Source organism: Prunus persica, chromosome G3 (assembly GCF_000346465.2).
Source record: "Prunus persica cultivar Lovell chromosome G3, Prunus_persica_NCBIv2, whole genome shotgun sequence".
Taxonomy (NCBI): Eukaryota; Viridiplantae; Streptophyta; class Magnoliopsida; order Rosales; family Rosaceae; genus Prunus; species Prunus persica.
This window is the reverse complement of record NC_034011.1, coordinates 2739184-2762240: the sequence shown is the minus strand read 5'-3', so window position 1 is coordinate 2762240 and position 23057 is coordinate 2739184. Positions and strand designations below refer to the sequence as shown.

Here is a 23057-nt window from a genome sequence, read left to right as displayed (position 1 = left end):
TGGTGTATGGTAGTGTGAGTTATTATATAAGAGAGAGAGAGAGAGAGAGGCAAGAGGAGAGTTGGCAAAGATAGTGTCTAGATACAAAGATATAAAGCCTGTGTTTAGGAACTTGAACCAGTAGAAATCAAGCTAGCTAGCCAACCCTCTTTGATCAGCTTGGCCATGAAATTCAACAAAACCCTCCATCTTTAGTTTTATTCTCCCAAAGCTCAATTCTCATTGGCTTTTAAGATCTGCTCTTGAACACCTCACTTCTGCAAAACAAAACCCACCACTCTCCTCCAACCATCTCCACCACCTTTCTGTCAGAACTCAGAAGATCCTTGGCTATTTGTATATCAGAAAATGAAGGTGAGTCTTTGCTTCTGTTACATAAACTTACATTTGTGTTTATGTCTTTGTTTCTGTGTGTCACAGAAACAGAGAGAGACAGAGAGATTGGTTTTTTTTTTTTTCCTTTGTTTTTTCCAGCTGAAACAGGTCTGAATGACTGGCAAATGAAGTTCTTCAATGATGGTCTTGGTTTTATTTGATTGCAGCTTTTTGGTTGGATGCAAAATAAGCTTAATGGAAAGCAGGGGAACAAGAAACCAAATACAGTTCCTATTACTACTCGTAAGCTTTATTCTTTTACCCAAAAAAAAAAACTCTGCATTTCTATGTTACTTTTATGGTCCATAGTTTGTGCTTCAATCTAAGTGATGGGATTTGCTTCCTATATAGGGGGAATTGTTTTCTTTAACAAGCTATATATGCAATGTTAAGGGTTATTTTCCATTTTGAAGCGAAAAGCAATTAGTTTACTAGGATCTTAATTAATTAAAGAGTTGTGCTAGCAACAGTCGTTCACGTGTATTATATAAGTGAGTGAGTCGTGCACAATTGTGGATCTCAAGATGAATCCATAGTAATGCACGATTTGTTGATAACACCGGCATTCTAGGATCATGTTAATGAGCAGACGTGTACTTCAAATTGATTCAGATTCAGAACATGGAATTATCAATGAACTAAGTTAACCAGTTGCATTGTGTATAAAGATCCAGATCTACAGTATATGCAATTTCTGCCAAATTCCATACTCTTAACCTCATTGTAAGTTTCAAATCCAACAATATTCCATGATCAGATCCCAAAGCTCTTGATTTTGATCAAGTCTTGGTGCTTTTTTGTTTCAGTAAGAGGTTTCACGTACTTTTTCATATAGATTAAAGCAATAGGAAAGTGCATGTGATGTAGGGTTCTTAAAAGGATCATTTTTCTGGAGCACAAAGTAGATCTACTGTCTTTACAAAAAGACACTTTGAAAATGCTGCACAAGTTAAAGTTACATGTACAGAAAGGCAGAAAAAAAAAAAAAAAAAAAAAAGGCTTGCACTATTTTCAATATGGCCTGTCCATATATATAATAAATATAAGGGTAATGCAGCTTTTCAACTCCCATATCATTCATGTCAGTTATGATCTTAATTTCTTATCATATATATCTTGTTTAGGATTTGTCATGTAATTATGTATTTATTGTGTAGATCCTGCAAAACAAGAGCCTCGTGAAGAATTCAGTGACTGGCCTCATGGATTACTAGCAATTGGAACTTTTGGAAACAATGATTTGAAAGAAAATGCAGCTGAAAGCCAAGATATTCAGGAAGATCCAACTTCATCAGAAGAAATACTAGATAATTTCACTCCTGAAGAGGTTGGCAAATTACATAAAGAGTTAACAAAGCTCTTAACGCGAAAACCAAACATCGAAAAGGAAATCGCAGATCTTCCATTGGACAGATTTCTAAACTGCCCATCAAGCTTGGAGGTTGATCGGAGAAACAGCAATGCACTTTGCTCCGATTCAGCAGATGATCACAAGGATGAAGACATTGAGAAGACTATTAGTGTCATACTTGGTAGATGCAAAGAAATTTGTGGAGATAAGAATAAGAAGGCAATTGGGAAGAAATCTATTTCTTTTCTTCTCAAGAAGATGTTTGTTTGCAGAAGTGGATTTGCACCACAACCAAGTTTGAGAGATACACTTCAAGAGTCAAGAATGGAGAAGGTATGAAACCATGACTAAGCTCACAAAAACTATGTGAAAAGCTTCCATGAACATGAACATGCACATATGCATTATAAAATTATGTCAATTATTTAATTAAGTACCATCCTAATTGATCATCCATATTTTGACTTGCAGCTTTTGAGGGTAATGCTTAACAAGAAGATCATCAATCCGCAAGGATCTTCTCGAGCAGCATCGATGAAGAAATACCTGGAGGATAGACAGATTCCAACAAAGAAGGAAAGTAACACTGAAGATGATACAAAAGAGAAAATTAATAATGGATGTAAATGGGTCAAGACAGATTCTGAATGTAAGTGCTGTTTTCTTTTCTTCAAATAGCATGATTTATAACATGCTCAAATTTAGAAGGGGGGAAGAAAGAAGGGAACCAAATTGCACAAACTCTGTGGATCTGATGTGACCTGTTTTTTTTTTTTCATTGCAGATATAGTCCTAGAAATTTGAGTGTGCCTCTGACTTTATTGGCATTCTTATTAGTTATTACAAAGGTAAGAGAATCCTTTTTGATTTCATTGAAATGAGACTGCCACTCTTTTCACTTTCATATATGCTAATTAAACTTCTTCTTCTTTTTTTATCTGCAGCCAGAAGTTTATGCTTCATACAATTATGAACTCAAGTCAAATACTTCAAATTGGCAAAGTCTGAGAAATTTCATAGGGGCAACACCAAATCATCAATAAGTTCATCCCCAGTGGCTTCTGAGATGATCATAAAATATGCATGTATGACTGAGACAGCTTTTCTATTTTGTTAACGTCTGCGGTTCCCCTTTTTTTCATGGTTGCATCTGTGTAAACAGTTGCAATGCATGTTATGAAATTTCAAGGGGACAAGGGATTTCTGTAGTCTGTGCTGGCAAATTGAGCTAGACGATATCTACATTTTTCGTCCTATTTATTTTCTACACATTTTTCTCTGTCTTTTGTTTTTCTTTCTCTTTTTTTCCTTTTTTTTTTTTGGCTGAATTGCTATCTTGTAATATAATTTGAGGTGAATAAATATTAGATTGACATAAACTTATGAAGGCATGGTTCAGAGTTTCTGATTCTCTTCACCTGCCCAGAGCCCCTTGTTTTCAGAATGAAGTTCAATTTGAATGCCAACCATTAGCCCATCAATTTTCTTTTCTTTTCTTCATTTAAATGCCAAGTGAGATTACACAAAACCACCTTTAATATAATGAATTATAAACATGGTTGAACTGAGCACAATAAGAAACATTAAATGGAAAATAAGACTGTCAAATTGTTGAATCAGGGATGTCATGAATAAGAACACTTTAAGAACAGGGAGATTGCAATTGAGGGATCATATGATAAAATTTTGTGAGAAGGCCTAATAAGGTAGGATTGAAATAAACTGGGCTTTGCACTTCATGGGCCATTTCCACAATCCACACTTATCAACCCATTTTTGGTTTGTTTTTTATTAAAGAAAAAATTTGGCTCCTTAAAACTTAGGAGGAACTCGCTTAATTCCCTGCAGTATTGACCATTTCCACAATCCACGCTTATCAAACCACACATGTGCAAAAATAATGCGTCAACAACATGAAAATAAAAACACACACGTATTAAACTCCAACTGTTATGGACATGAATGTAAAACTTCCTACTTAGGAAATGATGCAAGTTTTTCCCAAATTAAATAGAAGGATAATAAAAATTGTGTTAAGAGAATAAAACATAGATAAGGTGAGCAAAAAACCATTTGATTGTTTAAGGCCCCGTTTGGAATTGCTTTTTTTTCGCTAAAAACCTGCTTCACTTTAAAGTTAAGCAATTTAAGGTGTTTGGTAAAAATAAAATATCCCGATTATTTTAAAAGCAGTGGCCTTTTGACAGCAGCTTTTAAAAGTAGGCTCTGCGTTGCTTTTCAAAGCTGCTTTCAAAAGAAGCAGAGATGAACTTTTAATGAATTTTTTTAATTTCCAAAATACCATCATTCATTTTAAAAAATGACATCACATCCACTTCCACATCCAACTCTACCACTTGCACCACCACATTCATTACCTCCACAACCACCGCCATCACTACCACCACACCCTTCACTACCACTACCACCACATGATTAGTATATAATACTTTTAACATCATGTCTATTTTAGTCATTATTCACAGTTACAATATTTTTATATTAAAATTTACCAAACGGTTTTGACACTGCTTTTTGTACTAACAGCACTTTAAAAATATTGTTTACCAAACATGGAGTTGCTTTACTTTACAGCTAATTATTTTCAAAGCACAATAAAAGCAACTTTTTTTAAAAGTGACAGCAATCCCAAACTGGACCTAAATCAGGCAAATCAAATCAACTTGAGTAGTTCAGTTCGTTTTACACCAATAATATGATCTTAGATTGAATCAAACCAAATCACAATTATTTGATTTGATTCGGTTCAATCTACGTCAAAGAATACAACATGAATTTATATTTGACATGTACTAGAGGAACTGCAATTGATTGTTTCATCAAACGACTGAATCAAATCGGTTACAAAATAGTTCAGTTTGATTTGATTATACTTATAGTATAAGGCTAAAGCGTATAATTCGAACAGTAATATTACACAAATTTAGTATGTGCTTTAGATCTAAATTGAGTCAAATCAGACCGAATTCTAATACAACTGTTAAATTGACAAAATTAAAATTTAGTAGTGTGCTGTTATTTTCACTCTGTATTTCTAAAATTGGTGGTCGAAACAAGCCCATTCATTTTTGTTTTGCTCTCTTGAAAGATAAAAGAAATTGTCTTCAGTTCCCAGAGAGAGAGAGAGAGAGAGAGAGAGAGAGAGAGAGAGAGAGAGAGAGGAAAAAAAACAAAACAAAACCTGATGTAGTAATGTATTAAAAGACGCCAACTGGTTCGGAACTGGAATAAGTAATCTAGGATTTTTGTACTGCGAGGTCATGCGCTTGTGCTTCATATTCTTTGTACAAAATAAACTGTGTTTGCTTCTAAAATGAAATATATCTAAACTGTGTTTGCTTCTTTATTTTTTTAACGTACTTCCATTCCATCTATATGGGCTCTCTCTTTGCTTCAAACATGTTGCTTTCATGGTGGATTACTGGGCAAGTGAGTTGTTCAAGTTTGCATGGAAAAGAAAAAATAGAAGCAAAAATTCAGCAGCCATTCACCCAACTACAACGTTAAAATTTTAAAGAACAAAAAGAGACCTTTCAAACTGAACAAAAAAGGACCTCTCAACATTTTCCAAAGATGAAGGAACCAGCTTGCTTCATGGTGGAAGATTGAATCAGGGGAGGGGAGAAGGAAGAGAAGAAAGAATGAGAAAAATAGAATTGATAATTAAAAGGTATTTTATGAATAATAGTGGGTGGAAAGATAAGATTGTGTTTTTTCAAATTTACAAAGTGACTGGGAAAATAGGACAGACATGAAAATAGCAGCACTCATTTAGTATAGTAGTGTTACCCTTCTATTTATTTACTTGTCACAATTTACCATTTACTATTTCCATCTATGAATCATCCAACGATTCCCATTTATGAATCAAATTCAAATAAAAGATTTCGACCCCAAAAAAAAAAATCAAATGATAAATTAGACAAAACCAATAGAGAAACTACTAACACACTTCCGAGAGTGCTTCTAAAAAGGCTAAAAACGCTTTTGATAATGTTTGGCAGAAACGTTTAAAAGCACTTTCTAGAGCTATATGCTTCTTTAGGGAGCATTTCCAAGTGCTTTGTCACGAAGCATTCCCAAGTACTTTGTCATGAAGCACTTAATTTTTAAAAAAAAAAATTTGAGATTTTTATATAAAAAGGCTTATAAGCATAAGTACTTCCTAAAGAAGCAATCCTAAGATGTTTGATCAACAACAACAACAACCAAAAAAAAAAAAAAAAACCTCAAAGATATTTGCTTAACTTCCATACAAAACCATGTCACTCTCCAAACCCTAGAATAATTGTAATTCTCGACCCAATAAATAAAATAACCCCTTGCCTCCATTATTTCTGGATTTTCTCTCACTCTCTCTCTCGGTTCCCCGGCCGAATTCTCCCCCTCGTACTCTTCCGGGGCGATTGGATCTGAGTGTTTTTTTAATTACAAATTTATCCGGTCCCATTAATCCGGAAGAGAAGCCTCGAATTCTTTGTTTCTTCTCAATTTCTAGGGTTTTTGGATCTGAAAAGGCTAGGATTTTCTTGCTTAGTTCGTTTAAGTTAGGGTCTTTTGCTTATTTTGTTCGAAGTTAGGCCCTTGGTTTTGGTGTTGTTTATCTTCGAGGAAATTGAAGGGTCTTGGCGGGGCATCAGAGAGAAGCCTGAGCTGCCAATGCCATTTTTGGTTTGGATATTGGTAAATTTTTCGGTGATTTTTGTTAAACCGAAAAAGTTGAAGTTTTTAGAGCTAGGAAGAAACACCAATGTCTTGGGCGGGCCCCGAAGATGTCTACCTCTCCACTTCTCTTGCCAGCTATCTTGACAGTATGCTTTCTCTAAGTTCTACTTTTTTCTGTGGTTATGAATTTAATGGTTGCATGAAGTTATGATATCATTTCTAGTTCTTTCCTGATTGTTTTCATGCATCTTTGTCACTGTGCCATTGATTTGTTCTTGTTTGTGTTCTTTATGGTTCAATTTGTTTATTCAATTTCATCTCAAGGTTTTTGTTTTCAATGTATTCTATGTTATTTATAGGTTTCCATTTGAATTTTTCTTCCTCTCGTATTTGAATTACCTTATAGATACATTAATACTTCAGAAGTGTGTAAAAGTATGTTATGTGGTCTGAAGTTGGTGCATGGTGCATAACAATATTTCTTTAAATCTCGCTGTCAATGAATTGACTCGAAGATTGCATGATGGTTTTAGTTGTGGCTTTTTAGTTTTCTTGCAGTAAAGGCCCAGTGGTCTGATGTTATTTTTCATGCTGCAGAAAAACTTCTTGTGCTGCTTAGAGATGGTCGGAAGCTTTTGGGGATTCTTCGTTCTTTTGATCAATTTGGTACCAACATTATCTCCTCTATTGTTGTGGGAAACACATGCTAAACTTTGCTCAATCTTCTAAAATTATTATTATTTCTGATTTGCAGCCAATGCTGTTCTCGAGGGTGCATGTGAGCGAGTCATTGTCGGTGAACTTTACTGTGACATCCCTTTAGGTCTTTATGTAATCCGTGGGGAGAATGTTGTTCTAATTGGCGAGCTGGTATGATTAGTTATTAGTTGGTTTGGCATCTACAACTTATAAGAGATTGAAATTTTGCATCTTTGAATAATGTTAAGATCTGCATTTGATGTTCTAGGATTCGGAGAGAGAGGAACTTCCACCACACATGACTCGTGTTTCGGCTGCAGAAATCAAAAGTGTAAGTCTTACCAGCTTGATGTTATCTATGAATGGTGTGTTGATATGAACTCCCACAGTTCCTTCATGAAGTAAAACTTTGTTTTGGACTTCAATTTGTTTAAGTTACTGAGTTGTTTCAGATTGAGTTTGTAAAGCTGCATGATTTTAAAACACTTGGTTTGAAAATAAATATTGAGAAGATTAGGGGAATAAAATTCACAATGGAAATTAGTAGGTGAATGATGCAGTTTAGAAGCATATGTTCGTCACAACTTTGGAAGTTTGATTCCAGTGTATAGAATGCTTGAGCCGGTGTATTTAATTTTGCGCTATATGTTCAAAATGTAAGCATACAAATGTCTGGCGGGATAATAGGATCACTTGTTCTATGTGTGTTTAAGTATCCATAAGAGAAATCATTAACATTTCTAGAAGAGAGAAATGTCTGACATTGCTAGAGTAAAGGTGATTGTAATGATTAGCCCAAATATATTTTCTGAAGAGTTTGTGTTAGTAGATGAAATTCTAAGCACCTTTAATGTCTATGCCCTTTTTTTCAAATGACCACCATAAAAATGTTTACTTGTATTTCTGTTTACTTCATGTATTGGAGTCAACAGATCAACAGAAAAGGTTTCTAGGTAACCAAAACTGGGGTAAAATAATTCTGTGAATTTGAGTAAACTTGGTAAGCCATTTTGCAAAAGTCATACCAAGAGGCAGAATGTCTAGAAACCTGGCCAAAAGATGTTGGTCCCTGAGTGGGGTTTGAATTAGGGCTTTCCTGGTGGTAGGGTACATGAATAAATGGTTTTCCATTTTTCCTTTCCAGTGTTCTTGTTATATTTGGTTCTGCTTTGTTTGTTATATTTTGATGTGCTTTGCTTTGCCACTTTTATTGGAATCCTGTACAAATGATTTGCCTTGTAATTGTGCAGGCACAGAAAGCAGAACGAGAAGCGTCTGATCTTAAAGGTACCATGAGAAAAAGAATGGAGTTCCTTGACATGGATTAAAGGATTTTGCTCCAAGTTCATGGAGTTATTCACTTGTCGTCCATCCGCAAATATTATAGCGGCTTCTTTTCTTTGTCGTCTTCTCCCTCAGGTTGTCTGGTGTTCGTAGATGGTTAGAGGTTTTAAAATCCTTGGAAATTATAATTGTAATGAACAATAGTTCAAATTTGTTTCTGTAATATTTGTCTGAGTTGAATGGAAGTATCCCTTTGCTTTTAGTAGTATGACAAAAATTTGTGTGGATTCGAAAGTCCAAGGGACTCTGATTTAGTTTGTTTATAAACCCTTTTGACCCAATAAAGAACATCAAAGAATCAAATGAACACCAAGAATGACGCATCAAAGTCGACACAGTACTAATTCCAGTAATTTCTCATCGGATAGCTGGACAATTCACGTGATCAGGCGGCCGACACAGAACAAGAGTGTGCAATGGAGTGTCCAATTCTTCTAAACACCGACAGCATTGACTTTGATGGCATTCGTCTCGTCACAAGTTCACAACACAAGCATGAAAATCTTACTGCCCAGGCTTTTACTCAAAGTCTCAAAGCCCAAACCAAACAAACACATTATTTATATTCAAAATCCATAAATAATAAATTATTATTATATGAAAAGTAAATAATCGGACGCTCGTGGTTTCGCACGTTCCCCCGTGCATTCAGTTCAACGGCTTTAACCTCACTCACACGAAAACCAAGCCATACGTGCATTATACACAAGACTGTCTCTCAAACCTCAACATTAAACAAACATTAATTAAACACAGTCCCAGCAAGCCTCAAGTGGAAAGAGTAGAAACGAGAAAGAGAGAGAGAGAGTCTTGAGAGACAAAGGCAGCTGAAAGCTAAAACAGATCAGATTTCAGAGACCACCAGAGAGAAGCTTCCTCTCTTTCTCTTCTGTCTCTTAGATTTGGGTTTTGGGGTATTGGAATTTAGGGCTTTGAAATTGAAATGTGGTTCTCTTCTTCATCTCTTGCTCTTCTGCTATGCGTTTTGAGCGTGGAAGCTTCGGTCCACGAGTACGCCGAAGAGAGATTCGCCACTAAAGGCAACGCCTTTGTCGTCCATGGCGGTAGCGAGGGAATTTACTCTTCTGCCCCTACTCAATCGACCTCCGTCTCTGCCAACGGCGACTCATTTATACGGTAAATCATGAATTTCATTTTCCCATTTCCTCTCTTTGCTTTCTAGCTGTAGTCTGTCTACTTTGTAATTGGATAAGATCCTGCTGCCCAATTTGCTTCACTTGAATATTTGATTAATTGGGTGCATAATTGGTAATTCTGGTTTGTAAATTGTAAAGATACCAAGCTTTTTCATGGGAATTTTGAATGTGATTGGCCAGTTCATGTGTTAGTGGCTGCAGCTGATTTTTATTTTTATTTTTTTTTGTACTTGCACTCTGTTTGTACCCATTGTCTGATTTTGTGTTATAATTTGGAACCAGCTTTGAAAAGATTACATTTAGGAGAAGCAAAGAATCTGCTAACTTGAGCTCACGGCCTGTCCATGCCATTGTTTTTGAGGTGGAGGATAGAGAGACTATTGGGGGTTCAGCCTATGGTGGTCAAAGAGCAGTGTGTTGCACAGGGGATCTTGCAAAACTGGGAGTTTGTACCGAAGGTGAAATCATACACCGCCCGTCTACTAAGAATCCAGGTTGGCCTCAGGTATTTGGTGTCTCATTTGAAGCACATGAGAAAGTTGCCACATTGCCATCCAAATCCATACTGATTACTAAAACTGGGATGTACAATTTGTATTTCATTCATTGCGATCTGAAGCTGAACGATTTGGTTGTTGAGGGGAAAACTATATGGAAAAACCCTACTGGGTATTTACCTGGTAGAATGGCACCTTTTATGAATTTCTATGGGTTTATGTCCCTTGCTTTTGTCATACTTGGGATCTTTTGGTTCTCACAGTATGCAAGATTTTGGAGAGAAGTTTTCCCATTGCAGAACTGTATCACTCTGGTAATAACACTGGGTATGTTTGAGATGGCTCTATGGTATTTTGAGTATGCTGAATTCAACGAGACTGGAGTCCGACCAACTGGGATAACTGTATGGGCAGTTACCTTTGGGACGGTTAAACGTACGGTGGCACGTGTGATACTTTTAATGGTCTCCATGGGCTTCGGTGTTGTAAGGCCTTCCCTTGGTGGGCTTACATCGAAGGTGATTTTGCTTGGACTGACCTTCTTTGTGGCATCCGAGGTTCTTGAGATGGTAGAAAACGTAGGTGCAGTAAGTGATCTTTCCGGAAAGGCAAGGTTGTTCTTGGTTCTTCCTGTTGCAATACTGGATGCTTTCTTCATTCTTTGGATATTCACTTCCCTCTCCGCAACTTTAAATAAGCTTCAGGTACGTGCTTTGGTTTTGATTCCAAGGATATTTAGTGAATTATTTTCAATATAAACTTCATTTACTAATTTTCTGCACTTGCTTACTCTTAGTCAACCATAGTTTACCATTCATCTCTTGTTTGTGGCTTATCCAGGGGTATTGTTGGTATACTTAGGTTCAATGTATGCTGCATGATGTGATGCCACCAATTTCTGTCAAGAACTTTACCTTATAAGTATCTGGCTGATAACTTCTTCTTGCTTCTGTGATGTGGCAGGCTAGGCGAATGATGGTTAAACTTGATATTTACAGGAAGTTTACCAACGCTTTGGCAGTGACTGTCGTTGTGTCCGTGGGTTGGATATGCTATGAGGTAATCTCGAAATTGAAATGCATGCACTTTCACCTAAGAAGATGAATAAAGTATTTGTGATTTGGTTGTGGGTGCATGTTCAGGATAATTTTTTACTTACAGATAAATGATTTGCATCTGTTGAATACAACATTATCGTGTGTGCAGCTCTCTTTGTTTTTAACTTGGCAAGTCAAGCATTTTGAACTTTGTACTTGCAGCTATATTTCAAATCAAATGATGTGTACAATGAGCAGTGGCAGAATGCATGGATCATCCCTGCCTTCTGGCAAGTTTTATCTTTCTCTCTCCTATTTGTCATCTGCGTTCTTTGGGCACCATCGCAGAACTCAACAAGGTAAAGATCTGGCTTCCATCCTTTCACTCAGAAAAGTTTTCATGTTTAAACTTGTTACATGAATCTACCCTTTTCGTATATTTTATTTGAAAACTGGCAACCCTTCCTTCTTTTGGTATATGAATTATCCCTTGTCCCCACCCTATCTCTCTTCTGTTTTCTTAGATATGCTTACTTGGGAGATGCAAGCGAAGAGTTTGACAAGGACGATACGACCTTGACACTCATAAAGCCATCTCTAACGCCTGCTAAGGATGTCCTTAGTGCACCAGAAGCTAGAGCAATGCAAAGCAGCAATGGGTTATCAAAAGGTGGTGATGAAGAAGACAAGATAGAGTAAAGTAGAACCACCCAGCTGGAATATTTTGTTTGCATTGCAACAATATCCAGCTGCTCCTATGCTACAAAGGGAACGTATGATATACAGAGGAGCAGAATTGATCATGGGATAGAAAATTCAAATTGTATGTTGGGATTATAACGTTAGCTAGTTAGTTTTGTTTCATGCCCTTGTGTATTTGATTATTTCGTTATTATTAATTGTTCCACTTACAAGTAATCAAAGATACGCAAATGAGATCTGTTGTGTTCTTTTCTGTTAAATATATTTATATCATTGGCGGTTCGCATATTATCTCAGTAAAGCCCTTGGTTGTGTTCTTTTTTTTATATTAATTTGTTGATCGAACACGGGTGCCGGTGGGGGAACAAATGTTAACCGCTTGAGCTACAATGCTCTAATCTCTCGAGCGCACGGTTTGTAGGTGTTTGCACGTATGTGATTCTTTACCGTAAGATCTAGTACCTGATAGAGTGGATCCTTTGCATTTTCCTTGTTATGGGAATTTTTCCTGTGACAGAGAAACTACGATGCGCGTGGAACTCATTTGATATCATAGCACCTTTGCATGAAAAATGATTTGTTAGCTTTTGTAGAAGGATTGTGCGAACACCATCTGGCTGAAAATAAGTGACGAGTTCAAATATTTTGTTATAATACCTAGAACCGACAGATTGAATGAACTATGTCAATGGAAATGTCTTATTTTAACAAATCATCATCTGATCCTGAAGGTTATTTTATGAAATGTAAAGGTGAGGAAATTGTTTGCTCTGTACTAGTGGATGCAAAATCTTGCAGGTCCGACGAGAGATCGATACCCCGATGCCTGGTTGGAAGTCCTCTCTCGGCCATGGGAAACATTTCCACATGATGAAAGAATGGCTGTGCCCAAGTTAAGCTAGATTTGCAGGGTTGGAAGGAATAGGAATTCCAAAATATTGGTTCAGAACAAACAGAAGCACCAACTCTTGCCAAATATATTCTAGATCCGGGCTACAGCTAACTTATTAATCGCAGAACTTTCTCTTATAAAATCCATAAAAACATATTTACATTTACCGAGAGAAATTCAATAAAAATGCCAAGTGTAAACCTAAATTTATTATATATCATAAATAACATAAGGAGCAAAACTAAGGTAATTAGAAAACTAACTCATTTAACATACAGAAACCTCAACTGAAGCAGAGAAGGCAGAGGCACCGTAATGCAATTTGGGAGGGGCAGTTGAAGGGACAAAGCTACAAATTATACATGGTAGTTTAGTTACTGAGAGATGCAAACAACTTCAAATGAACTTTAATTAAAATCGACTCCACATGCCCGGTTTTACTTACTAAAATTAGAAGCAATTGTCCATAAGGTTTCCTCTTTGATGTCAAAGCCTATTTATACAACATTTTCCATATGCATCTCAATCATGGCCAGAAAGTTACGATATGGCATAGAAATCATCTGAAGCTTGTGTTGGAAATTGCTATAATTGTCAAAACTTATCTAAGATTTCATTTTCCAAATTTTCCTTATGAAAAGGCTAAAATATGACGTGGTATACAAGTCACCTGGAACTAATTATAAGAAACTGCTTCTTGATATTATTAAAAAGAGTGGAACAAAGCACACACACAACAATTCCAATATGAACAAATGAAACAAAATCTAGATCTTAGTAGTAGTAGTAATAATAATAATGATAATAAATAACATGCTTACAGGGCAGAAGCATTCAGGCTTGTAGACTTGGCCACTCTGTAGAGCTACAACTGAGATCTTCACAAACAATCTGATCTCCTCCAATCAACAGAATATTGAACTATGTAGGGTTTGCATTAAAATGGAAAGCTCATTGAATCTCAGACTGACCAGCACCATCATCACCCGAACACTCCACAAAAAAATTCAAAGAATGTGTCCTAGTTTCTAAACTTGCAAAACTTAACTTCAATTTGATCACATTCACTGAGATCTCCTCCTCAAGTGCTGGGATACCGAGTACCCCTCAAAGAAATCCAATACAGCAGTTTCCAAATCTTCGACCGAATACTTGATGTAATTTTCCGGATGCCTCCCACTCTCTATATGGCTCCTGAACCGCCCAAGAAACGACCTATAAGCTGGGATCAACTTCTCTGAGATAGATATCCTTAGCTCCTCCCTAAGCTGAGAGTCCGGTATCAACCAAGTAGCTTGTGTCCTATGAACCTCCTCAAACATGGCATTGAAAGACTTGAACCTCTCTCTCAGAGCACTCTTTGACACCCCAGAAGAAAAACTCCCACTCACATGTAACCCTTCATCCCTCAAACAATACAACACGCTCACCCAAGTAGCTCTCTGGTAACTAGTGGCCGCCTGGCGGAACTTCCCGGTCAACTTCCTCAAATAATCGTCACCGATCATCTCCCTCAGTTCCGGGGACCCTTTGATCTTCTGAACTATGTAATGAACATTGTTCATCATAAACAAGTGAGCTATTGCAGCATCCTTATAGTGCTTGGACTTGCCATCCAAATTAAATTGCAAAATCACAATAATCCAAATCAAATGCAGAGCCAAAGGGCTCTTTCCCTCCAGCTCGGCAAACTCCATATCCGGGGTGGTGGGGTCGCCGGAGTACCGCGACCCCGTAGAGGGTTTTGACACAATAAGTTCATTCAAAGTCTGCTTATAATCCGATATCAAACTGATGTAATTCATTACATACCGAGTCAATGGATGAATCGTCCCACCCGGGACCGGGACCTTAGAAGGTTCGCGAAGCACTGCGTTCTCAAACTCCGACAAAATCCCCCTCGCCGCCTCCGCGAGCCTCGACAGGATCTCCACCGCCTGAATCCGAATCGATTCGGACGATTTCGATTCAAACACAGATTCGATATCCGGCATCAAGTCCATCAGAGCGTCGTGCAAGTCGAGAATCTTGAAGAGTTTCTCCGGCGACCTCCTGCTGATGCTGATCGCCTCGGCGAAGTTGAAGAGCTGAATCGCGGGGCCCTTCACTGTTTCCATGAAGCAAGCGTCGTCAATGGCGGTGCCGATGCCGTTGAAGATTTGCTCGCAGAGCTTTTTCTCCGAGGCAAAGACGATCCTGACGCAGGCCTTGGCGGCGCGTATCCAGCGTCGGATCTTGGCCTCGAGCTGCTCCCACTGAAGCCTCTGAACATCGCCGATGCTCAACTTCTCAATCCCTAGCCTTCGGAAACTCGAGTCGACTGCGGACTTCCGTACTCCACCGTACACCTGAATACACTCGCGGAGGTAACCGGCGGCGATCATCCGCTCGGCGATGTTGCGGAGATCGACGACGGCATCGGAGGGGATGAGATCGAGCTCACGGATGCTGCTGGTGGACCTGTAGCTGCAAGTGTTCGACGAATCGCCCCGCTGAAGCAGCTCGTCGGCGTCACCGACGGAGGCGGAGGAGGCCTTGGGAGTGGTCAAACCGGAGTCGTCTTCGGCAGAGTAATCCTCGAACTCGGAGACTGAATCAGCGGAGCAGGAGTGAGTGGACGAGCTCGGATCGGTGGAGGTGAGCGAGTCAGGCTCGATGGGAGAGGTGTGGTTGAGGAGGATGTTGCGGAACTCGTCCTCGAGCCTCGCCATGGCGATCTGGATGGCGGAGTTGAGCTTGGCCTGGTCGTCGACGGAGACGAGGGAGGCGGAGGACATGGAGCGTTGGATTTCATCGACGGCCTGCAAGTAGCGATCGACTTCGTCGCGGTGGCCTTCGAATATCATTCGTTCCCTGGCTTCTTCAGAGGCCGTCGAGTCCCACAGGAGAATAATCCTCTCCGCCGCGTCGAGCTCTGTAGGCGAAGGCGGAGTTGGAGCTTCCATGAAACGCTGCGTTTTGAGCTGCTGGTGGTGGTGGCGATAGTTGAAAATTGGGGGAAAAAAGATTGGAAGTTCAGGAAGTAGACGATGGTCTTCGAAAGGCAGCTGTGGGAAAAAAAAAATTTGTTGCTCTGGAGCGTTTGTCAATTGTGGTGGTAATAGCGACCGTAGCGTCAGTCGTTGAGAGACACTGTGGAAATGGAAAAATGGGAAAATGGAAGAAGGTAAAATTGCAAGAAAGACTCAATTTTTGACAGTTTTGACTCCCTTTTGCTACTCAAACATGACTTGTCCAAGACACGGGGGCTCATATGCCGCCGCTGTATTTTGTGATTAAAACTGAATCCTTCTTGTACGGAAATTGAAACTTTTCAACTAACAAGGAGTCGAGCAGTGTTCATTTTTGCTGAGTAGTAATTTTATGTTCCAACTAGGGTTTATTTATAGAAATGATTCTAAAATAGATAAAAACTTTTCATAGTGTTGAGCAAAAAAACTTATAAGTGTTTCGAGGTCACATAAGCCCTCTCAAGAATCACTTTCAAGTACTTTTCAAAGAATTATTTTCAAGTACTTTTCTAAGAATCACTTTCAAGTGCTTTTCCAATAAGCACTTTAATTTTCAATACAAATTTTCACATTGTTCTTCTAGTAGAATAGAAACACTTCTAAAAAAGCGCTTCTAAATAGAAGTATTAGATATGTAAGTAGTTGAGTCATTAATGTGATAATATTATTCTTATATGGTACACCTCCACTTAAAGTTACGCAGAGTCAACTTAATGTCACACAGGGTCATAGATAGTCAGACTTAATCGTCTCAAATTTATAATAATCAAGTACAACACCCATGACGCAATTTACAAGTGGTGCAATACATAAAATGGGTCGTATCGTATTTGTATTATAAAAGTGGTGCAATACAAGGGTAATTAAGATGGGATAAGTAGGTGTTTTATTCTAATTTTGTGATAATGTTGTTGTAGGTTGGTAATGCCAACAACCAACATGAACCAACATGACATGGTCATGCTAAGACGTTACCCAAAAAAGGACAAAAGAGTGAGAGAGAATGCGGAAGGAAGGGAGATATGTGTGCCTATATTAGAATTGATTGGGTTGAATTTTGACCGTTCAATTCAAACCATCGTACCCGAATTACTACTACTTCTACTTCTACTACTCTCCTCTTCAACATGTTGACGGCGTGTCGGATTGGCTCACCCTTTCAGCACACAATATTTTGGGTTTACTCCTCTTCTCTTGAGTTTTTATCATTTTTGTCACAGGATGTCACCAAAAAAATAAACATCTACGGCATTGCTTTGCTTTGTGGTCACATCAAATTTCATATGGGCTTATCACGTATTAGAAAACCCATGGTCATACTTCAATTATCTCTTCAAGTATACTGTATATCCAAAGAAATTAGTGTACGCAAAATTTCGCTTGATTCTTTTTTGTTACGTGGCAAGTTGAGTAATTGACCTTCTCATATAAGATTTTTCATTTATTATAACGTTTTTTCTATAATCAAAATTATGGAAGAAATGATAGATTTAACTAGATTCATTATGTCATATGGCAGGAAAATCCAGATGAGCCCTATCTAGTAATTTTCCAAAAATTTGAGTTACTCAAATGAGTTTTGTATCTATATTGCCACAGTGATGGGCCAAACTTACTAAAATGAGGCTTGTTGCACACAGATGGAAGCCCAAAGGCCTAGTTAAGTATTGACATTTGGCTCTCCTTCTGCAGTAATTAATTTTAATTAATCCTTTATCATGAAAGCAGAAATCTGTGCAATGCCAGCGAAACAAGAGCATGATTTGCTGGCTCTCTGTCTATAATTAATATAATAATTATTGGCCAAACTTAAACTAATCACGAAATTAAATGATGAAATTAATGAAGTCAACTAATCTACTGCCAAAATAGGCCGACATTCACGTGCATGCATGCTTGCTTGCACGTACACACGCTATAATCATCCGTATCTCTCCCCCCGAAAAATTAAATCCATGAAGGAAAATTTAAAGGGATCATATAAGCATATTGTGTGCAGTATTGTCTTTAAAAAAATAAATATTATTTTGTTATTTATTGATTGGCGTAAGGTAGGTGGCTACTAGTACAACACACTATACATTTATTATTTTGGTAAGAACAATCTAGAAGGGAGAGAGAGAAAACTGTTTGAATTTCAGAGTTGCACGAGTGTTGCGGGCTGCGTTTAAGGATAAGCAAATTATTTTTCGTGCTCATTTATTGCTCTATGTTTTGTTGCCCTACGTTATTCTAGTACTTTGAAAAGTTCCAGGATGGGCAAGTTTTTAACATTTGAGGCCTCTGTTTTGTTTGTAATTTGGAGACTTAATTTCAACTTTGCAAAAAGATATGGAATTAGCGTTTTTTTTTTTTTTTTTTTGCGCACAAACGATAGTCTAAACTAAAGGAAATTGGAATTTCTCATACACACACAACTATGATATCGTGGGGATTCGAAATTGATGGATGATCAACTCGAAGATATAAGTTTCCTATGACACCATTTACCCGATGCGTACCTACAAGGCTACCTAGGTTGTAGTCCAGCCCATGTAGTTTTTTGAAGATAATTTTTTTAACCTATTGTGACCCATATTTAAATAAAAACAAAATTAAACCTATATAGCCCATCAACTTGTCGTTCGCACTTGTGGTTGGGGCCCTCGTTTTGTAGTCTTTTTGGCAATTTCCCCGCTATTTCTATGAATAGGGAAATATTATTTTTCCAAAGTCTATTTTGTGGTCTTCTTGGTGGTTTCCCCATTGTTCGTAAATTAACCCTTTTGTTGCATTTAATCTATATTTTTTATATTCTAAACTTATTGAAAATTAGTTAATAGGGCTATGAATTAGGATTATATGATTTAATGTATACTTTTATTTATAGAAAAAATATATCTATAGAAATTGTAAGTTAAAAAATATCATTAGATTTTAAGCTAAAAAATTTAGCTAGCCCACCCTTCGAAAAATTCTTAGTTCTGCCATTGACCCGACGAGACGAGGATATAATGGCATACCCGACTCCAACCCCGCCCTTTGTCGTTATTTTCACCCTTCTTTCAAGTTAGACCCAAGCGGCTTTAGGAGCATAAGAAGTACTATTGGTCCCAATGAATGCGCTTTATTAAGATTTGTGTCATGCAATGAAAAAAAACTTACATGTCATGGGAATAATATTGTTTTACTATCTTCATCCAATCATGCTCCGCTATGTGAAATCCTTATCACATATGACAGAAGTAATTAGTTGAATATAGCAAAACAATATTATCCTGTTATATACACGTTTCTCAATATGCAGTAGCTCAATTCTGATCTTACAATTGTCTGATGACAATTTTCTTTATTATAAAGGGAAATTCTAGCAACCTTCTCCTTAACCTTTTCCATTTTTCTTATGTTATGTGTCACTTTCTTTACGTTTAAAATAATATCATTGATGCATAGTTTTTGTATCGATTAATTATGTTATTTATTAGTAGAACCTGGGATTATAATGAATATAGAGTGACAAATTACGATCTTGGTTCAGTGAATTAGCATCGGTAAATGTCAAGTAGAGTACAAAATAATTATTAACATACAGTTTCCAAATTTTAAATGAGGCTTTCGGTGCAAAATAGTTGGCCATTGTTCTGTTCTGCGCCCGGTTTCTTTTGCTCTATCACAAATTGACAATTTATCCCTTTATAATATACATATCTCCAGCTGTATGACGTTTTTTTTCTTTTTTTGGGTTGCTGTTTTCCAACTGTATGCACGGCTTCTAAACCAGAGAAGGGTTGACTTAGCTGAAATAAACTGTGGCCTCGTGAAAGTGAAACGATATGAATCTAACCTGAAATTGGCAAACTATAATTGTATGAATCTAACTTGAAATTAGCCACGAATTTTGTAGAAGTGGAAGTTTTTTTTAGCTTAGTATCAAGTCATTTGACACGATTAATTATACACGTTAAAATAAGATCGACTAATATTTAACGTAAGCTACGATTCTCACTCTAGTTGAGACGTCATCAATTTTAAAACTGATTATAAAACAGACATGAGAAGGTTCCTAAAACAATAAAATAAAAGAGTTTTATCATAGAATTTTGCAGAATAGGGAACACTTATATTTAGTTAAGTATATATAATTTTTCAAACGCAATAGCTAATAAAATCGCATTGCAAGCTTACAAATGATATTTTGGTCTATCTTCAAGCAAATTTATCTATTGTTTTTTTACAAGTAAAGCAACACATGCTCAAGCAGAAGTTGAATGTGTTAATGTTCGTATATTTATACTTTTAATACATGCATTGCTGTATCTTCATTCTGTCTTTTCTTTTCTGTCCTGCCCAAGACTTGTGCAATAATGCCACAGAAAAACCATTGTGGAGGTCTCTCTGACTTTGACTCTGACTCTGACTCCCTTCCTTGAAGCTCAAGTTTTCTTTTGAGGTCACACCACCATCTATCATTTTGCCTTTGCCTAACATAACTCGATCGCCAATTAAGATATGGAAAAGGCAGCGTCATTGTCTCCATCAAGGCGCCCTGATCTACTTCCGATCGTGTTTGATTCGAGCCTTGTCTCCCCGGGGAGCTCTCCAACCCCTTCTCTCAAAGTTGGTGCATGACTTGTGCGTGGCACATGGTCACTTCCCAAAACTTGTACCTGCTCTATCCTTGTAACGGCCTCCCTCATATCTAATCGTTGATTTGGATTGCTCTCAGTACATGCTGCCCCAATGTGTAAGAGCTTCTCCATTTCACCAAGTGAAGCCTTCGTGCTTGAAATTTCGGGGTCTAACAATTCGGATTCTCTCCCTTCGGAGATTGCTGATCGAACCCATTGGATCACATCAAGCCCTCCTTTCCCATTGTTGAGGTATAGAGAAGGGAACTTTCCTGTCAAGATTTCAAGAATTATGATCCCTAGACAATACACATCACATTTGGGAGAGACTCGGCCATGTTCTGCAGCTTCCGGGGCTTTGTATGCAAATAGCGCTTGTGCTACATTTGCAGTGTTGATCAAAGGCCCAAATGCAAAGTCTGAGAGCAATGGCTCATAGTCAGGGCCAAGTAGTATGTTGCTTGATTTGAGATTGCCATGGGGCACATCACATGATGCAAATTCTGTGTGAATATAAGCCAGCCCTTTTGCTGTGCCTTGAATAATCTTTAGCCTGGCAGGCCAATCAAGTTCATCATGGGACGGTCCCCGATCACCTACAAAATCAGCAAGTTTAGAGTTCGATTTCCTTCCAGTGTAAAGAGAGGGAAAAAAAAAAGGAAAAACAGAAAGGTTAAATTAATTTCATACCATGTAATATATAAAGCAAACTACTCTTGGGAATGTACTCATAGATCAAGAGCTTCTCCTCTTTCCGGTAGTGGTATGCCAGAGGTGTCAAGATGTTCCAATGGCGTAGACTTCCAAACCTTCTCATCTCTGCATCAAACCCATCTTTTCCCATGCCATTCATCTCCCGCATTCTCTTCACCACTACCGCGAACCCGTTCGCCATGACCGCCTTGTAAGATGACCCCAAGCCCCCATTTCCAAGCACTTCCGCGGCGGCCTTCATCAAATCTGGCAGCCCAAAAACACCTTTCTCCTCATTCAACATCACAAGCTCTGCCATTCCTCCGCCTCCCTTGCCATTGTTGGACCCCTTTCTCGAGCTGTTTCCTGTCCTTTTCGAGCTTGAGGGGCGGTCCACCACCACTTCCTTTTGTTTTATCTCCGACACATTCAGCTCAACCGAGTCCGGATGATCTGCTTTCTCTATGTTCTCCTTCCCGGGCATGTCGAAATCTTCCTCCTCCCCCTTCCGCCTCGACTTCACGAAAAACAGGACGATGAGAGCAACCAGCACCACCGCCGAAGCTACTGACACTGCCACAACAACTTTGGAGCTTCCCCCGTTGCCTTTCGAATTTGAACCATTTCCACCATTGTTGTCGTTGTTGTTGTTGTTGTTGTTGTTGTTGTTCTCATTAGGGGTTGTTGATGCTGCAGGAGGAGGCTCTGGCTTTGCACATTCCTTGCCCAATTTCCCTCCACAGAGGCCGGCATTCCCAGCAAACGACGACGCTTCAAATTTCGACATGCTGGCAGGAACTTCCCCCTCCAATTTGTTGTTGGACATGTTGAGTGACACCAACGTTGATTGATTGATCACCGGAATGCTCCCACTGAATCCATTGTCTTCGAGGTGCAGCTCGAGAAGATTGGGAATCGTGGCCAACGAAGGAGGGATGTTGCCAGTGAATTTGTTATTCGAAAGCCACAGCTTCCTCAGAGACTCCATCTTGACAAAAAAATTAGACGGAATCTCCCCTGTAAATTGGTTGCCCGACAAGTAAAGACCCTTCACAGGACCCAAGGTGTTGAACTCGGGCATTGGCCCCGAAAAATTATTGTTCGCGAAGCTCATGGTGCGAAGGCCCTTGATTTCAGCTAGGACCTTCGTGTCAATTTCCCCTGCTAAACCCATTCCCCCGAGACGAAGCCCTGTGACGATGCCATCGGCGCAAATAAGTCCTGCCCATTGTGTGTTTCGGGCACATGGCGCAGTGTCGGGGGTCCAAGAATTGAGTGCCTCGGCATTTTTAAAGGATTCTTTGAGCTTGAGCAAGGCTTCGGGTTCGGCTAGCGAGTATGCTATACAAGGGAGGACAAAGAAAATGATGGAGAAGAAGAGTAGGTGGTGCGGCCGGTGATAGAAAAACCAGGTTACGGCCATAATTTTTTAGTCGGAAAAAGTTTTTTTGGTTGTGTGCTGCATCGTAGTTGGGGTGTGCAAAAATTTTGGGGGTGATTGTTTTTTGTGTTTTTTTGGTGGGTGAGAGGAAGAGAGCCTCAGAAATCAGAGAGGCCTAAAGAGCCTCAGAATGAGAGGGAGGCCTAAAGGACTTGGTGAACACCCTTTCTTTCTTTGAACAAGTCAAGCCTGGTTCAAAAAACCGTTATAACCGTTTTCTTTTTCATTGAACATTATGGACTTTGCTTACCTGGGTTTCCAGCTGCAATCACATTGTAAATAAATTCTATTCTAGGGCCAGAGTCACCGCAAAGTTGATATTTCTTATAATAATAAAAAATTATGTTACTAAATATTGAGGTAAAATGTTTTTTTTTTTCTTCCAAAATTAGAAAGGGAAAAGAGGGAAAACTCACACACGGGTACTGTAGGGGTTTGAATCAATGACCACTTCGGTGCACACCAAATACCTGAGTTAATCCAACTAACACCCTAATAGTATATTGTGGTAAAATGTTGGTTTGTGTTTTCTTTATGGAAATTGAAAAGCCTCGGTGGGTTGTGT

General features: G+C 38.5%; 5 protein-coding genes across 6 annotated transcripts; 3 read left to right on the top strand and 2 right to left on the bottom strand.

Annotated features, from left to right (window-relative positions):
• LOC18781865 lies at nucleotides 1-3004 on the top strand. 2 transcript variants are annotated; one of them, XM_020558811.1, is made up of 6 exons: nucleotides 1-354; nucleotides 543-618; nucleotides 1533-2059; nucleotides 2198-2375; nucleotides 2511-2574; nucleotides 2671-3004. In XM_020558811.1, the coding sequence occupies exons 1-5, from the start codon at nucleotides 349-351 to the stop codon at nucleotides 2528-2530; spliced, it is 807 nt and encodes a 268-aa protein (XP_020414400.1). In that variant the 5' UTR covers nucleotides 1-348; the 3' UTR covers nucleotides 2531-2574; nucleotides 2671-3004. The 2 variants fall into 2 exon arrangements, with proteins under 2 accessions (XP_020414400.1, XP_007216439.2); XM_007216377.2 differs by having other exon boundaries at nucleotides 2511-3004.
• Nucleotides 5772-8678, top strand: LOC18781965 (sm-like protein LSM1B). Its single transcript, XM_007215088.2, has 5 exons — nucleotides 5772-6558; nucleotides 7010-7078; nucleotides 7167-7282; nucleotides 7380-7442; nucleotides 8362-8678. Exons 1-5 carry the CDS (start codon nucleotides 6498-6500, stop codon nucleotides 8437-8439), a joined length of 387 nt encoding a protein of 128 aa, XP_007215150.1. The 5' UTR covers nucleotides 5772-6497; the 3' UTR covers nucleotides 8440-8678.
• LOC18781668 (transmembrane protein 87A) lies at nucleotides 9213-12131 on the top strand. The gene is made up of 5 exons (XM_007215193.2): nucleotides 9213-9592; nucleotides 9895-10813; nucleotides 11073-11168; nucleotides 11369-11505; nucleotides 11671-12131. Exons 1-5 carry the CDS (start codon nucleotides 9399-9401, stop codon nucleotides 11843-11845), a joined length of 1521 nt encoding a protein of 506 aa, XP_007215255.1. The 5' UTR covers nucleotides 9213-9398; the 3' UTR covers nucleotides 11846-12131.
• LOC18783945 (exocyst complex component EXO70A1) lies at nucleotides 12849-15940 on the bottom strand. The gene is made up of 2 exons (XM_007214880.2): nucleotides 13562-15940; nucleotides 12849-13089 (listed from the first exon to the last, which is right to left on the bottom strand). Exon 1 carries the CDS (start codon nucleotides 15683-15685, stop codon nucleotides 13805-13807), a length of 1881 nt encoding a protein of 626 aa, XP_007214942.1. The 5' UTR covers nucleotides 15686-15940; the 3' UTR covers nucleotides 12849-13089; nucleotides 13562-13804.
• On the bottom strand, nucleotides 20108-22856 carry LOC18782607 (pollen receptor-like kinase 3). The gene is made up of 3 exons (XM_020559301.1): nucleotides 21673-22856; nucleotides 21049-21624; nucleotides 20108-20954 (listed from the first exon to the last, which is right to left on the bottom strand). The coding sequence occupies exons 1-3, from the start codon at nucleotides 22472-22474 to the stop codon at nucleotides 20233-20235; spliced, it is 2100 nt and encodes a 699-aa protein (XP_020414890.1). The 5' UTR covers nucleotides 22475-22856; the 3' UTR covers nucleotides 20108-20232.